This window comes from Hipposideros armiger, unplaced genomic scaffold (genome assembly GCF_001890085.2).
Source record: "Hipposideros armiger isolate ML-2016 unplaced genomic scaffold, ASM189008v1 scaffold_403, whole genome shotgun sequence".
NCBI classification, from domain to species: Eukaryota; Metazoa; Chordata; class Mammalia; order Chiroptera; family Hipposideridae; genus Hipposideros; species Hipposideros armiger.
Genome location: NW_017731753.1, coordinates 1,551,293 through 1,568,232, shown reverse-complemented (window position 1 = coordinate 1,568,232; position 16,940 = coordinate 1,551,293). Strand labels below are relative to the sequence as shown.

Genomic DNA, 16,940 nt, shown 5'->3' with positions numbered 1-16,940 from the left:
AAGCATTTTTTTAAATGGGTGCAAAAGCACCCCTGTGGCTGTATTCCCAGGCTCAGCACAGAGGGACCAAGCAAAAGTGTTCCTCTCCCAGTTTCTCCCTGGTGGGGGTTTGACTGCATATTTTCCCAGTTGCTGCCTGAGGGTCCGGCTTCTAATCAGCCTGCATCTAGATGCTCATTGAGATCCTCTGCTTTGGGGCCCTGGTGGGTCTTGGCACACCCTCAAAAATTGGGAGCCCCCAAGAACAAAGACAGCAGCTTCCACAATCACAAAGACCCTAACCTCTCAAGACTCCACTTCCAGACTGTTAGTACTATTATAATAAACGAATTCAGTACAGTTTCAGGATATAAAATCAATATAGCAAACTCAGTTGTATTTCTATACCATGAAGAATGAACTATCAGAAAGAGATATTAAGAAAACAATTCCATTTACAATAACATAAAAAAAAACTACTTAGAAATAAATCTAACCGAAGAAGATTTATACACTGAACTACAAAATATTGTTGAAAAAAATTAAAGAAGATTGAAACAGATGGAAAAATCCAACTGTAGTCTTGCCCAAGGAATTTTAAAAAGCTGGTTAGACTAAATTTTAAGCTCTTATTGAATGATCAGTACATGAGGAGTTAACCGGAGGAACTAGATCCATAAGAATAGAAACTAATCACTGATCCATAGAGCATGAACCAGCTACTTTGGCATCCACTGGGAGCTTATTAGAAATGCAAACTTCCAGGCCCCACCCCACGCCTACTGAGTTTGAATATACAGCATGTCAAGACCCACAGGTGATTTCTATGTGCATTAAATCTTCACAAGTACTGCCCTCTGCAGTTGATATTCGAGAGGAGACAGATTTTGTTGGGTGTTCGCTGATAGCAGTGAGGATCCCCTAGCCAGAGTGCAATTTGGATACTAATCAAACCTTGTCACAGGAAGCAGGAAAATAGATGAGAAAAGTAATCAAAGGGTTGATAAATAATAGATTACCACAGTACAGCTCAAGTAATGAAGTTGTGTCCAAAGGCCTGAGCCTGCAGAAAGTCAATGAAACTACTGAAGCAATCACTTTCAAGACTATAATTGGTCATTTTCTATTGGTAATGCTAGACTTATAATTATTCTCTTATTATAATTTACGAGGCATCAGATGCACCTGCAAAAGTAAATTCCTGTGTGACCTTGAATAAGCCACTTCACCTCTCGACATTCTAGTCTCTCCAGCTGTACACAAAGTTTTACAACTTTCCTTAGTTATGGTATTGAGATCCCCATTCGGATAAAATTTATGCAAGCGCTGAGTATGATTATTATTTTAGCTGACAGATAAAAAGACTGTCACTTGTTTTTGAATGCATGTGAAGCAAAAGACACAAAGATGAAATTATGCCTATCGTCTTTTTTGTTCTGCCTGCTTATGGAGTTTGATTGAACTTGTCTGAATCCCATGATAAATATGCACCATAACAAAGGATTAAATGAAAGACCATTTAATTACCTGAATCAGAGCTTGTAAAAATGTATATGTGTTCATGATAGGGGGAGAGGATTGGTGTAATTAGTACCCCCGAATTTAGGAAAATTGTGTCTAGCAGGAAAATGTGTACATGTTTGGCAAAAATTGAGTGACAGGTCAAGAACTCTTCAAGCTAAGAAGATTATATCAACAGATGCAGTCCCCATCTGCTCATTGAATGCACAAAAATGGAAATCACATTTTTTCTCTATCAACGGAAGTTCCAGTTATACTCAGAGTTCATGAATCATGCCATACCAATAGCCAAGACTGAAAAGTATAAAACATGAATAATATAATATGAAAGGAAGGTATTTTCTACATGAAACAAAAGGCATTGTCCAAGACACAGTCTGGACTTCATTATAAAACTCACACTCCTATTCCAAAAAGGTACAATCGAAAGTCACACCAGAACAGCAGAGCTGTGTTTGCACCAATTGCACACAGTCTCACACCCAAAAGCTGGCAGTGCACCATATTATTGGGACAATAGGTCACCAGCACCACAGATGGATTCTTTAAACAATGTACTAACATAATGTTTTAAAGTCTTACCCATTTTGAAGTAAGACTTCCATAAGACACCGAGATCATTAAATATTCTTACCTGCTGGAGGAACAGTGATGCTCACTTCTGTGTCTTGCAGTGCTGTAGGGAGACGGACAAAAGTTATTTAAGTTCAAATGAAAATAACAGAAACTCATACTAAGAAATTAACCATGCAACTTACTATTCGCTAAATTATTCATGTATCAACAAAGATTTATAGGTGGCAGGATTCGTGCAAGGGTTTGAGCTATCACAAAGAAAGAACAATAAAGACCAGTCATACCTGCCACCACCCCAGCCCCACATTGATCTTTATTCAATTCTGATCAACACCAAACTACACATCATTGCATTTTGGCTCACACATCAAAGAATTCTCAATCCATCTGACAGCAGTTACTCAAACCTTAGACGTCAAATACAAGATCTTAATCAACATTTTCCAAAGACTCTGGTTTATTGCTGTTACTATTTACCACTGCAAAGATCCATGCAAGGCAATGCTAAAACCTGGAGACCGATTCTTCTGCTATCAATTACGTAGAAGTGTTAACAGGAATGGTTTATCTCTCCATGCTGAGGCTGAAGAGGAATTATGTAGATAACTGGCTTTTATTTTGTTTCGGTCTAAATGCTTCCTGGTTAAGTATCCCCTACCATGCAGAAGTTCTTAACTAAGCTTAGTGCCTGTGTTACATCATCCAATCCAGGCACCTGGAATTCTGACAGAATACCAGTTATCTGGGGACTGAACTTTCACATCCATTACATTATATCATTCTCACAAGAAAGCCCTTGTGGAAATATGACTCAGAGGAGGGTGAAAAGTAACATCATCAAATTGATGGAGCCAATTTAACATGAGAGGAGAAAACCAACTACTCGGGAAATGTAGGCAACAATGCTTATTTCAAAGCCAACAGGAGTTCTGAGGAAACCTGCATATGGCAGAAACAGAATAGTTGTGGCAGTTAGTGATTCCCTTCTTAGAGGTAAGTCAGTGTGTGGATCATCATGGACAGTTGACAAGTCTGTTGTCACAGGGGTGTTTCTGTTCGTGACAGGAGGTGCTGCTAAATAAGAGCAACTGCAATGCCTGGAGACCTGCTCAACACCTAATGATTTTTATGGTTAAATGCACGATGCTGGGAGAACAGAGACAAGAAGAGTCTTTAAATGCTGGAAAGTTGTGGATGGAAACCTGAACCACTTGGAAGCACAGATGGTGTTTTCATCACTTCTAACAGTTGGGATTTTGGAAGGGATAGAGAAATCTTGGATGTGAACACTCAGCTGTGCAGATGGTGATGGTAAACTGGTTTGGCCAACAAGTTTAGATTCCAGACTGATGGTTTCTTACCCACAAAAGAATGAGAAAGTGGAGGAGAAGGAACAGGAAGAAGAGCAAAGGATGGGTAAAGAAAATGTAACTTAATACACAAGTATGACCATAATGTGTATTGAGTTATGGTTTCTTTATCCATTACCTTTGTAAAGAATCAGAAGACCACATCTAAATACCCATTCATGGGAGCAACCAAGGATGTAAAATGGTTGCCAAATTTCAACTGGTAAAACAACCGATAACTTAATTGAATGTGTCGCTTGGCACTTATAATGTCAAGTCAGTAAATAGGGGAAATTTCCCAGACATTTAAAACTACCCATGGAAATCAAATTTATGCTGGGACAATTGAAAAAACAGTAAGATAAATGAAATTCAGCAAAAGACTTGACCAAAGGAGATCCATTTCTACAATTATGAAGGAAATACAATAAAAGGGATTCTTAATAGTGGAAATGCCACCTGCTGTTAACATCTAAAGGATAATCAAGGATCTGGATTAGGAAATTTCTATTTAAAAACGTTCGGGCCGGCCGAGTGGCACAATGGTTAAGAACTGGCTTGGGATGCCAGAGGGCCCCGGTTCGGATCCCACATATGAGGGCCAGTGACACTGCCCTCTTCAGCTAAGATGCTGAACAACAGCTCAACCTGGAGCTGGGCTGCCGTGAGTCGCCGGCGATGGCGTAGGCTGCAGCCCCTGTGGCAGTGGGTTGCCATGAGCTACCGTGTGTAGTCAGCAGCCAGCGAGCGGCCAGCAGCCGCAGTGAGCGGCCATCCAGAAGCCGGCGACTGATTTGCCTCGCCCAGGAAGCGCACAATGATGGTGCCAACTTGGGCCAGTGAAGCAACGTCCTCCACAACTAGACTGAAGAACAAAAACGACAGCAATTTGTCTGTTCCCCTTCCCCCAATTCCCCAGCACTGTTCCCTTCCTCCCAATACCCCAATAAAAATCTTAAAAAAAAAAAAAACCTTTCACAGTTATAATACCTACTCTTAATATATTTACTTGGGACAAAGAGGGCCAGTTACAGATTTCCTAATCTAATTTTATAATAGGCAGCTTTCCCTTAGGATATTTATGGTAAAATCATGAGATAAAATAAGGTCAAAACTGAAGGCACTATGAGAATCAAGTCTTCAAAATGGCAGGAATGCTATTAATTTATACATTCAAGAGTTAGTGAGTGCAGTGCCCTGAGTCCAGGAGATACTGAGATAAGTAATGATTTCTACCCCCAAGGAAGTCATAGCCTCATTGGAGGCAGACATCCCTGTAGGGTGCTTGCTTATACCACTACAGGCGTATCAACAAGCTGTCAGGAAAAAGCTCTGCAGAGAAGATGAGGGATTAGAAGTTTGAAGGGAGAGAGAAACTTAGGCAGAAAGGGGCCGAGGAGAAGATACCTCAGTCAGAGAGAACAGCATGTCCAAGAGCAGGGAGCTGAGAATCTCACTGCGTTCAGTCTGATAATGTGCAAGGAGAAAATGCAGGAAATGGAGCCACTGAAAAATGAGGTGGGGCTTGTGAAGAGCTTTGGAATACCTGCTCAAAAAGATACTATGTTTTCTAGCATGAGTGACAGAAAACATTGAAAGATTTAAGCAGTTGTTGAGACAAGTGGGAAACTTAGGTTCATTTGACCTAAGTGGTTTCTAAATGGACCTACTTCATTTGACCTGAATGGTTTTTGGCTTGTTAATTTTTATTGAACTATCTCTTCAGTACTCTGGTTTTAAGTTGTGTTTTGAAGACATAGCTCCTTAAGTGGACGGAGCCTTGTTCACAAAGTTGCCCCAGCAAATGCCCATCTTCCGTAAATGCCCATCTCCTTGCTGTGCTGTAAAGAAGCACGGAGCCTCCCCTCCACACTTACACGGTAGAGACACTGCGTATTCCTGGCTTTCTCCACTTGATGAAGACCAAGGTCTTTTTTATTTTAGAATGAATTTCGTTACCATGTTTCCCCCAAAATAAGACCTAACCAGAAAATAAGCCTAGCATGATTTTTCAGGATGCTCGTAGTATAAGCCCTACTCCAAACATAAACCCCAGTTAAGATCATCACCCAGAAAAAACTGAATAAATGTAGATTTTTGTACATGAATAAATGAATAAATGTAGATTATTGGGAGCAAAAATTAACGTAAGACCCAGTCTTATTATATTTTGGGAGAAACACAGTAGCAAGCCCGGCAGGAAGCAGTGAAACTTGGCTGCACATTCTACGGCAGCGTATTGTCATGTTCAGTGTCACAAGAGTCTCCTCCTCCAGGAGATGCCATCTCTCCTGTGACAGCTGGCTTTGTTCTTGTAAAGGGAGAGGTCCCTTACCTAGTAGGGATAAATTCCCTCATGTAACTTGAATAAGGTGCAGGGGTGTGTCCCCAGTCACACAGTGACAATCTTCCCTAACGTAAATTGATCATTGCAATCTGGAGCTAAAGAAAGCTCCGTTTCCTTGGGCTCTTTGCTTCTTTTAGTTCAGACTAATACAGTAAGTTTGTTTTCTGAACATGTTAATGCTTATTTACGTTCCTGGAGCCAATCAAGACTCTGGGTTCCCATTCAAAGTCCATGGCCTCAAAGTTGTGGCAAATGCACAGTAAAGGTTAGATGTCAAGAACATGGCCATGGAAAGGTATGCCCACCATGGGACAATATTTGCTTGTTCTGAACACTAGAAAATATAGTTGATCCAGAAATATGTCTGTTAACATATTGTTCGGTTCCAGATTTTCCCTTATTGCAAACCGTTTTTGTTGTTGTTGCCTTCCTATAATTTGCTGTGAAGAGGTTTTACTGTGCTTAATCAGCCTCCTCATTTTTTTAGAGGTGACACGATTCATTTATTTGACATTAAATCCCCGTGTCAGACAGATATTACATGGGAGGCTACTTTTTGTATCACTGTGCTCTTCACAAATTCTTACCACATTAGCAAAAGTCTCTCAACTCTTCAGCAATATCTCTTTTTCTATGTGATAATAAACTATCACAGCAAGAACACCACACTTAGAAGGCTTGCATTCTAGACCAAAGACTGTCATGCATGAAATAAGGGACCTTAAAAATGTCATCTAACCTCTGGGTCCGAGCACCCCCACTTTACAAGTAGGGCAATTATAACGCACCCTGGCCTATCTTGATGCTCTTTGTAGATCCGATAGGGAAAATGTACCTGAAAGCACGTTGTGCTATAAATTTACTCATACATTTATTGAACAACATAATTGTTGATGTGCGTAAAATACAAACTGTTCTTCAAAGACTGTGTCTATATTCAATCTTAATAAAAGGCCAACTGAAAGCATTTTTATTGGGAACTGAGCTAATGTAGCCCAGTGAATAGAGGAATTAAGCTTAGACAACCCCCAGGAACGGATGGTTAACACGTCCCTTCAAATATCTCCTTGAGTGTCAGCCTTCTCTTCTGAAATTTTTATAGAGAGCTAATCAGTTCAAAATAGAAGCCATGGGTGAATGTCCACAGTGCCCAAATACTGATTTCAGCCTGATCCATGCACTTTAGAACTGCGACCTGCCCAGTTATGAAATTCAAAACATACAGTGAAAATTTCAAAATACATAGACTCTTTCTCACGTTCACTCTTCACTTCTTAAATGTGAGGCTCAGAGGTATCTTTGTGTTGCCAGGAGTTTTAGATCTGCTAAAAATAAATAAATAAATAAATAAATAAATAAAACCTGGACGAGTATTTGACTGAGTCCCTTGAGTTCCTTGCCAGCAGCAGGGCAGAAATAGCTTTGGCCTGGTGATTTCAGGGCAGGTGTTACCAGTTGGTTGCCTGAGCCATAGAAAAACCTCCTTCTGGACTTTTAAAAATGCCTGATTTGAGAGGCACTACCTCCTGATGGGCCTGCCAGGGAGAATTAGTTTCAGAATGCACTCAGAGGAAGTGGACTGAATTAAGTTACTGAATAAACTAGGAGTGTATACCTAAATGTTGGAAAAAGCCTGCCCAAAACAACAGTCTTGGTTTTGGCCTCACTGAAGTTGAATTGCCCTTTTTTGGTTTGGTTTGGTTTTCCGATGGTATTTATTCCACTGGTTCAGCTACTGATATTAGAGTTTTGTGGTTCATGATAATAAAATTTAGTCACAGGAAGTCCTTTTTGAAAATGCACTCTTAGAGCAATGAAGGCAAATTACTAACACCTGTGTGAGTGTCAGGACTCTAACCAAAGACTAGAAAGTGTATGTGTGTGTCCTGCTTCCTGAAATACAGGTCCCCTCTCTTTGAAGGAGATCAGCACTCCAGAAAAGCTGGATTTAAGTCAAATTCAATTTCCGGTGGTCTTCCATGGTTAAAAAAGTGATGTAGCAGGGCCGGCCAAGCTGCTCAGTTGGTTAAGAGCTTGCTCAAGAGTTTGAGCTCAGAGCAACAGCAGTTCAAACCCAGGCCCGAGCTGAGCTGCCAACAGGTGGCAGGATGGCTCAGCTTAAAAAAAAAAAAAAGGTGATGTAGTTGCTTGAGAAGTAAATCCTCCAGTGAACTTTATTATTGGTTTGAAGTGTAAGGTGAATAATGAAGGCTCTTCAATGGTTCTTAAGTGTTTGGAGGTCATGCCTCCCTTGAAAATCTTACAAAACCCGAATGTCTCACCTGGAAAAGTGAACAGAGCATATACTGCGCATTTTGGATTGTAATTCCATGGGATTCGGAGCTCACCGGTGGGTCCCAGCACACCCAGGCTCCCCATAGTGCATCTCCGTCCCCACCCACCTTACAAGTCTTTTTATTTCTCTCTCACTCTCATCTTGCAGCTGTCCCTTTTCCCATAGTCTCTCTCCCTCGCAAATCTGCTGTGAGTTCTCACTCACATCCACTTCCTGGAAGGCCAGTTTGTCTCTGGGCCTATAATAAGCATAGATCTTGAGCAGAAATGACAAAAGTGAGAGCTGTCATTCGCTGGGTGTCTGCCCTGCACAGGCAGTGTGCTGAGTGCTTTACATGCAATGCCCCCCACTCCACGTGGTCACATGGTGTCTGGGGTGATTTGTGTGCATGGCTGTGCATCTGCTAGCTCAAAGGAAGCAAAAGATGCTGTCTGTATATAAGATACACAAGAGATGATGGACCCATGCCTCTAATCTTGTTCCACACCCCGGAAACACTAAGAACACCAGGCAATTTGTGTCTCTTTGTTCCCCCACAATGAGGATGACTTTAGGTCAGGTGACCACCATCCCCTTGGCACTTGAGTGGAGTTGGAGGTGCAGCAGCCTTTCAGGCCTTCCCATTAAGAAATCTCAGTTCCCTGCCTCACTGCTCTGAAATCACTACCATGCACCTCTGACTATTGCTTTCTGTTTTACTTTATTCAAACAGGTAACAACGCTGACTCAGGAGGTCTCTCAATTAGGTAAAGACATGAGGAATGTGATGCACCTTCTAGAAAATGTTCTGTCACCCCAGCAGCCATCAGGGTTTTGCTCTCTGCACACTGCCTCTGTGTGTCCCAGTAGGGACAGCTCACAGACCAGGATGACCTGGAGTACGCATCAGCCTTGCCTGCACGTGCAAGCAGGTGGAGCTGCTTATACTCAAGCACAACTTTATCACGGTCATGCCACTTCTGATATTTGGAGTGTGGACCCCTCCTCTGTGGAGGGCAGCCCCCAACGAACTGGAGCTCGTGAGCAACATCCTGCAGACCGTGAACTCTGTCACTCTCCACACCTGGATTTTTCACCTGCCCACCACCAGGTTGTCCAAGAAGGTCATTTGCAATTTTTAAGGTGCATCTCTCCACATTCAGATAGCACGCTGACGCCCCTGCAGTCCATTTCAGCGACTCTCTCGTCCTCTGTCTGCTCCTCCTCGGAAACATCTTTGCACCTGATTCTCCCAAGCAGATCTGAGGAGGGCAGCCTCAGCCAGGGAGCCGTGAGTTCCTTCAGCCTGGAAAACTTGCCAGGATCTTGGGAGCGGGAAGGAATGGCATCAACCTCTACTGAACCTTTGGAGAACTTTCCACTGGAAGTTGTCACAAGCACAGCAGAAGTGAAAGACAATGAAGCCATAAACGTATGACATTAGTGCATGTGAGGCAGCTGCCAGTTTCGGACCCGCCACTGCATGACAGCTTTTGTTTGCCTTTTTTTTTTTTTCTGCCTCCAGCGGGCCTGAAGACTGGGCAGATTTGAGAGTCCTGCCCAAGAGAGTATGAGGTGCCAGGGAGAGTCACAACCACCTCCATACTGTCGCAAAGACTTCCTAGATCCTAGAATCATAATAGAAACATTCTCCTGTACAGGTATTAACTTACCGGTCTGTTTGACAGACTTTGGTAAAAGTCCAAAGACCCTGAGGGTCTGAGCAGCTAGAAGTCCCAGACAAAGAATTTGTGAATTCCTTTTTGTCCTAGGTGGCTTTTGTGAAGAGCGGCAAAGGTTTTTCCTGAGTGCCTATTTGTCATGCTTGAACAATATCCGTAGCACTGTTGGCCTCGGGAGTGAGTGCACAGCTCCCGCTGATCTATTTTATTTTTTGTGAAGGCAAAGGGACAATTATCACTGCATGTCATCTCCTAGACAATCAGTCAAATAGAGCTGGTGGCCAGTGGTTAGCTATTGCACGTTATTTGCCATGTAAATGAATATGTCTTTATTTATCAAGAAAAAAAAAGAGAGGCTATTTTTATATCCTTGGTATGAAATATGTATTTAAACTATTTAAAATATTTATAAAGAATTGAATGTTTTCTTTTCATTTTGGTAAAGGAAAAAAAAGCTTGCCATTTTAACAAGAAATGCACTATGTTATGTATAGTAGATCAAAAAATTATTTATTATTAAGAAGAGGTAGTTTCAAAAGGAATCCCCCTTTTACCTGCATGCAGTTTGCAACAAACGTATCCTCACGCTTCTGGATTACAAAAGAAGAGTGAGGCCATATTTTATTAATGAAATGAAAACACGGACTGAATGTCAAGTACAAAAGCTCTGGCATGGCGGTAGGGAGGGTTCCACTTACTCTCTGCTGACTGACGTCCACGACTGAACCGAGGCTGCCCCCACTGTGCCAGCATAAATGTCCCTCCTCTAGGTGGCGCACTGAGTTACTCAAGAACTCAAAAGTGATCTGTGGCATATGAGAGTACAACCACATTGAGCCATTTTGGCCTCACAAGGAGCTAGAAAGCCTTGGGTGTAGCCTGTCCCTGTGCTATTCTTTCAGGAGGTTGTAAACCACTGAAGAGTCCAAAATGCAGCCAGGACGTCTGAGCTATGACTTCAGAGAGAGGTGCCAGCTTACGTTGGATCAGCACTTTAATTTTTTTTCCTTAAAGCTCTCAGTAATGTTGTAAGTTATGTGGAGCAGGTGTTTTCCTTCTCGTTTTGCAGAGAAAAAAAAAGTCTCAGAGGTTACACAGCAAGGATGGCTGGAGACAGTCTAGAGCTCATAATGCCCCCTACAGCTCAACCAGCCTGCAAACTCCGATGCTGGCTTGGTAAGGATTTTAATGCCTTCTCTTAAGCTTTATTTTATGTTTAAGAATGTTTAGGGCATAATCATCCCAGACATTCTCAGAAAATGTGTTAAGTTCACATTCTAGAGTCCCCCTGTTCTTATTTCCCACCACAAAGGATAAACAATCTGAGAATTGTATCATTAGAAACATCTAAATAAAAGCGAGACTTCTGATGTGTGAATCTGATACCCTAAAACTGGCTAGAGTAGCAGAAAGAAAAGAAATCTTCCCCAAGAAAAAAATGGAAACGCTACATGTTTATGAGGCTCCATGTTTTCTACTCTCCCACCTCCAAAATTTAGTCTCTCCCGAAGTGAATGGGAAAATTGAAGCAAAGGCAACATTCTAGATACAATGCACTCATTTGTATCCCCTGTTTTGCTCAGTTTGACCTGTGTCATCATTTGAAGCACCATTCAAAAAGGACCAACTGGTGTTGGTGGATATCCTGGCAAACTAGCACCGCTATTGCTGATGCTACTGATAATGACTGGCGCCCTGCCCTTTGAGTACTGACTATGTACCAACAGAGGTTTAGGAATTAACACGTGTTATGTTTCCACATATAATTATCACACAATGCTAAACGTTCCTGGTTATTATTCCCATTTTGTAAATAAATAATTGCGACACAGATTGTTTTTTAACTTGCCCAATCACACTGTTTTCAACGATAGACCCAATACCCCGTGGTCATTCTGGATACTCTTCCCTTCATGTCCAAACCCATTCTTGCTGCCTTTTGAAACTTTACTAGTGATTACTTTCTTTTGAAATCCACAAATAAAATAAACTATTTGTTGTTTTCTTTTAAGTAAGCCCACAAATGGGATGAATTAGTTCAGCTCTGAAGATGTGGGGACGTCCAAGGAAATACCTGGAAACATGCCCATATTTTCCCAGTTAGTCACCTTCCCTGTATCTACTCCTAACAACTGACTTTTGTGGGCATAAGCACCAGCTGCCCACCCTGGGTACGTCTGCAACTGGACAAGAACGAGCAAGGGCCTCAGAGAAGTGAGGGCTCCCCGGGGTTTCTTACAGGAGGGCACCCGCCTCATCTGAGTCAGCCCAACCTTCTTCCTTATCTGCCTTTTCATCAGTCTGACACACAAGACTCTTCCCATATCCAGGGCACCTCTGAATGACATGTTCTGGTAATTTTGTTTGTTTATCCATGTTGTGATATTATTCTAGGAAATGAGAATTCCAAGTGTTTCTAGATGTTTGATTTTCTAAACATTGTTGCTATGCAAATAGCAGAGGCCCTTGTCTTCTAATCAGGGGTGCATTTGGGGATCCCTACATTTTCCTCACCTACCCACTCTGTGCTGAAGAAGCAAAGCAGGGGTCAGAGGGAACAGAGGCACTTATTTTTTGATCAAGTATATTTTCTTAAAAATAATATGGAGGCTAAAGTCTTCTGCGTAGTTCTAGTTAAAAGAACCAGGCAAACAGATTATAAAATATTTTAATTCAACATAGGAGGAAGCTTTTGGCAATTAAAGCTACTTGCTAGTGGAGTTTATTGCCTTGAGATCACTCTCAAAGTGTCCTTTCAGAGGCTGAATAACTGTTTGATAGGAATATTGTTTTCCAGAAGGGCTCTGTATTTGGTCTTAGCAGATGCCTGCATCAGAACCCCATGGGGTGTGATTCTGGCAGAAAATCTGGCTTTAACCTTGTCCCTTTAGGTGGGGCCTGGGAATCTCCCTTTTAGTAAACTGGTGACTTTCAGACACTGAAGATTAGGATGTTTTGGTCTGCAACCTGTAATAGCACAGTTCTGAGTCCTAGCTCATAAGCGGACTAGCATCTAACTTCTGTTAAAGACAGCCCTGAGCCTACGATTGTGTAACAGAGAGACCTGGTTAACCCCCATAGCAGCAGTCTCAAGCTCTAGTTTGAATAACATACTTCCAGGGGACCTTAATAAAATAGAGATTTCAGGGCTCTGACCCCTACGGGGCGGGCGGGGTTCCAAGGGATTCTGATATGAATTTCCAGGAAACCAGCTCCAGAGACATCGCCCTAAGCTGTGTAATCATCCCGTAGACAATGAGGAGTTGGGTCTGTGGAAGGTGGACCAGCCAGAATCAAACCAATTAAAACTGACAGTTGTGTGCAACACTATTTCCATACAGTTCCTAATATGTCAATGCTTTTTTGTAAAAATGACTGGTCACTTTCTCTAAGAAAACGTGAAGCATTTATTCACTACTTCAAATACTAATGGTTGAGTGCCTATTATGTGTGCTGTATTTAGTACCTCTTGATTTGTTGTAGGGCTTTGTCTTCTTGCTTTACTTGGATTTTCTCAAAGGGAAAGAAAAAAGGTGAAAATGCCTTTTGAAGTCTCATAAGAGGGCCAGTTCTTCCTGGATACTGAGGAATCCTATTTGGATGTGAAGCAAGTCAACGATTTAGAGAATGACAACTGCTGTGGATGACCCCTGTGCAGTATGGAACTGCTAATGTCAAGATTATGATTTAACAGATCAATCAACATAGCTGGCTCCAAATAGTTCTTGCTAAGGCTGCTTCTTCGCATGAAATGTGTAGTTCATTTTCTAAGGCCACCCTTTGAAGACATTGCCTTGACCTATAGAATTCTATAATGCTCCCAACCGTTGCCTTCCCTTAGATCACCATCATCCCTGAAAACACAGCCTCCAGGCATGTGCCGGCTCAGTGAAAGGCTGGCCTCTGCTTACTTCCTTCAGTTGATCCAAAGGCAGATGCTCCACATAAATGAGATGTTGAGAAAGGAGCCGGCACTTGGGAGGAACACCAATGAGTGTTTGCTTTCAACCATTTCTCCTTGCTCTGTGACCTCGGACAATTATATAACACTTCTGAGCCTCGATGTCTTCATCTAAAAATTGAGGATGAAAATATACCTACCTTGTAGAATTTTGGGAAGGTTTAATGAAGTAATTTATGTGAAAGCACACTGCCTGACATATAATGAATGCTAAGCAAATGTCAGTTCATCTCCCCTGACACTGCTACTTCCCTCGCATCCTTGCACCTCCCTCTCTCCCTCCCATCCTATGACTTCCTCCCTTCCTTCCCCCACCTCCTCTTCCCCTACTTCCTCCCTGGCTCTTCATTTTCTCCATTCTCCTTTCCCCTTCCTCCGTTTCTGCTCTCTCTTTCCCTTTCCCTTCTCTCCTCTTCCACTCCCTCTTTCTTCCTCCTCCACTAAAGGTCTCAGACTAAGTTCTGGAAAGTGAGTCCCTTTGGACATCTTACCTGCATAGGTCACAATCTAGTTTTTATACTATGTCCCCTACAGTCTACTCCTCAAAGTATCACCAACCAAGTCAACCGTCACCTTTAAAAAATAAAATAAAATAAAAAAGCCATTGAGGAGGCAGCAGGGTAACCATGCGCTGTCTCTGTTCCCAGCCACCTTAGCCCCAACCCATTAGGGCTTCTGTTTTTTTTATCTGAATTTAGTAATTAAAGCCTTATTTTAAAGTCTTTACAATTACAGAGAGCTCCAGGAAATTTATTCAAGAACATGAATATATTACATGAACATAGTCCCTGCCCCCTTTTTTGCTCATGAAGTTTCTCTATGAAAAGTTGGTGTTGTTTCAGAAGTTACCTATAATACATATTTGTGCTGTACCTACCACCCCTGGCCACAGACCTGAGTGCTGTCAGCCAAATGCCCCAGAACCTTCCCTGTGGGAAGTGGTCTTGCCCCCTCACCCATAGCTCCTTTGGCTGAAAGCAGAGGTGAGGAAACGCCTACTACTTCACACAAATGCCTTCAAAGTGTCCCCTTGGTATCCCATTGCGAGAAGAGGTCCCACCAAAAAGAATAGCTGAAATGTCACTCCATGCAGCTTGAGTCCTGAAAACAATCTGCTTCTTGGGTGTGTCATTCAACAGAGCCAGAAATAAAGAGCTGGCAAAAGACCTGAGGACAGACAGCCCAGGGAGGCGGAGACAGCCACACCTGGAGCTGTTCTAGGGAATCAGATAAACTGTACTTTTCTGGATGAAAACAACTGAGTGGGCAAAACACATCCTCTGGGCAAAACTATGCCTTCTCAGCTTATTTCCTTCCGGCTTAGGTTTTCCCCCTATGGCGATAAGAAGCTGGGAATGGGCTGGCATCTGATCATGCTTCTAAGGCTCTGTTTTGAGCTGTTTTTTGTTTTTGTTCTTATAGTTGGCTTGATAAAAAGAAAACATACATATGTGATATATTTGAATACAACAGAGAATAAAGTGGGAGGAAGTGAGACTTAAAAGTGTGTCCGTGCTTTTCATTTTTGCAAGAAACCAATACACCGACTTGAAGGGACCATTTAGAATTCAGAATTCCCTCTGGAGTAAAGAATACCCTCTCTATTTGGCACTTTCGCTTTCAGTAGTAAATTTTCTACCAGGGCTGCGGCCTCTGAGCTCTAGCTGGCAGTTTATTGTTCACTAGGGTTTATTTGTCCTGAGGAAGAATTATTCCCGAACTCAGCATGGGGGTCAGTGTTAACTGCTGCTGAGGAAGGGGCTCAAACTCTGCTGCATCTCTCAGGGAATACGGCCCTCAGAGGGTCTACAGCTACATGGCTAACACTGAGTGCCCTTGGGGGTCCCTTGCAGTGATTGGCAGTGATGTCCAGGAGCCTCGAGGTTGAAACGCAGATGTCTGAAAGTTGCCATGGTAACCGTTGCCCAAAATCAATCATGATTACTCCTGCTCTAATCAAGCAACCTGTAGAAAAAAATCAAACTCTGGCTTCTAGTGTGCAAAGATATTTGAGCCCTGGACCTGAATCACTTCATATATCTCTGGTTTAACTGACACAAAAACCACATCTACAGAAAAAGGATAAAGGAGACAGCATTTCTGACTCTCGATTCTCAAAGTGTGGTTCGTGGAGCAGCCGCAGCAGCCTCATCTGGGAGCTAGTTAAAAACGCAAAATCTTGGGCCGGCCAAGTGGCGCGATGGTTAAGAACTGACTTGGGACACCAGAAGGCCCCGGTTCGGATCCCACATATGAGGGCCAGTGACACTGCCCTCTACATCTAAGATGCTGAACAACAGCTCAACCTGGAGCTGGGCTGCCGTGAGTCGCCGGCGATGGCGTAGGTTGCAGCCCCTGTGGCAGTGGGTTGCCATGGGCTACCGTATGTAGCCAGCAGCCAGCGTGAGCGGCCAGCAGCCGCAGTGAGTGGCCATCCAGAAGCCGGCGACTGATCTGCCTCACCCGGGAAGAGTGCAATGATGGTGCCAACTTGGGCCAATCTCCACAACTAGATTGAAGAACAAAACAACAGCAACTTGTCTGTTCCCCTTCCCCCAATTCCCCAGCACTGTTCCCATCCCCCCAATTCCCCAATAAAAATCTTAAAAAAAAAAAAAAACGCAAAATCTTTGACCCCATCCAGCAGCTACTGAATCAGCCTGCATTTTAACAAGATCCTCAGGTGCATGTGTTCGAGCTTTTATAAACACTGCGATAAACATTGGTTCTGGATTCTGGCTACCCATTAAAATCACCTGTGCAACTTTTAAAACCCGAACTCCTGGCCCTGACCTAAAAGACTCTGATTGAGTTTGTCAGAATGGAACACAAGTATCGGTAATGTTTAAAACTCCCCCAGGGGACTCCAGGGTTGAAAAAACCAAGAACAGCGTTCTCCAACTCTGGTCCCCTGACCATCAGCATCAACATCATAAGGAACTTATTAGAAATGCAAGTTCTCAGGCCCCAACCCAGGTCTACAGAGTCAGAAACTCAGGGGGTGGCCCCAGTAATCTGTGGTGATTCCCATGCCTGCTCAAGTTTGAGAAAACTAGTCTGGACGACAAAGGAACCAGCACAGGCTGAAGCAGGTCTTAAGCAGAAAGGAGTTTGACTATAATAACACATTATTATTATTATTATTATTATTATTATTATTATTATTATATATTAGATGTTTAATAAAAGGTGCATCAATATCAGCCTTCTAGGAGACTCATCGTTTTCTATTTCAAATATTCCTATGTTT

The 16,940-nt window shown here is 42.6% G+C and overlaps 1 protein-coding gene across 1 annotated transcript in view; it reads left to right on the top strand.

Annotated features, from left to right (window-relative positions):
* Positions 1-10,085, top strand: part of KCNH8 (potassium voltage-gated channel subfamily H member 8) — a 230,048-nt gene extending 219,963 nt beyond the window's left edge. Inside the window, exon 14 of the mRNA XM_019663741.1 lies at positions 8,781-10,085. Within this exon, the coding sequence (XP_019519286.1) occupies positions 8,781-9,485 (705 nt within the window). The 3' untranslated portion in view covers positions 9,486-10,085. The remainder of the gene's footprint in view (positions 1-8,780) is intronic.
* The last annotated feature ends 6,855 nt before the right edge of the window (positions 10,086-16,940 follow it).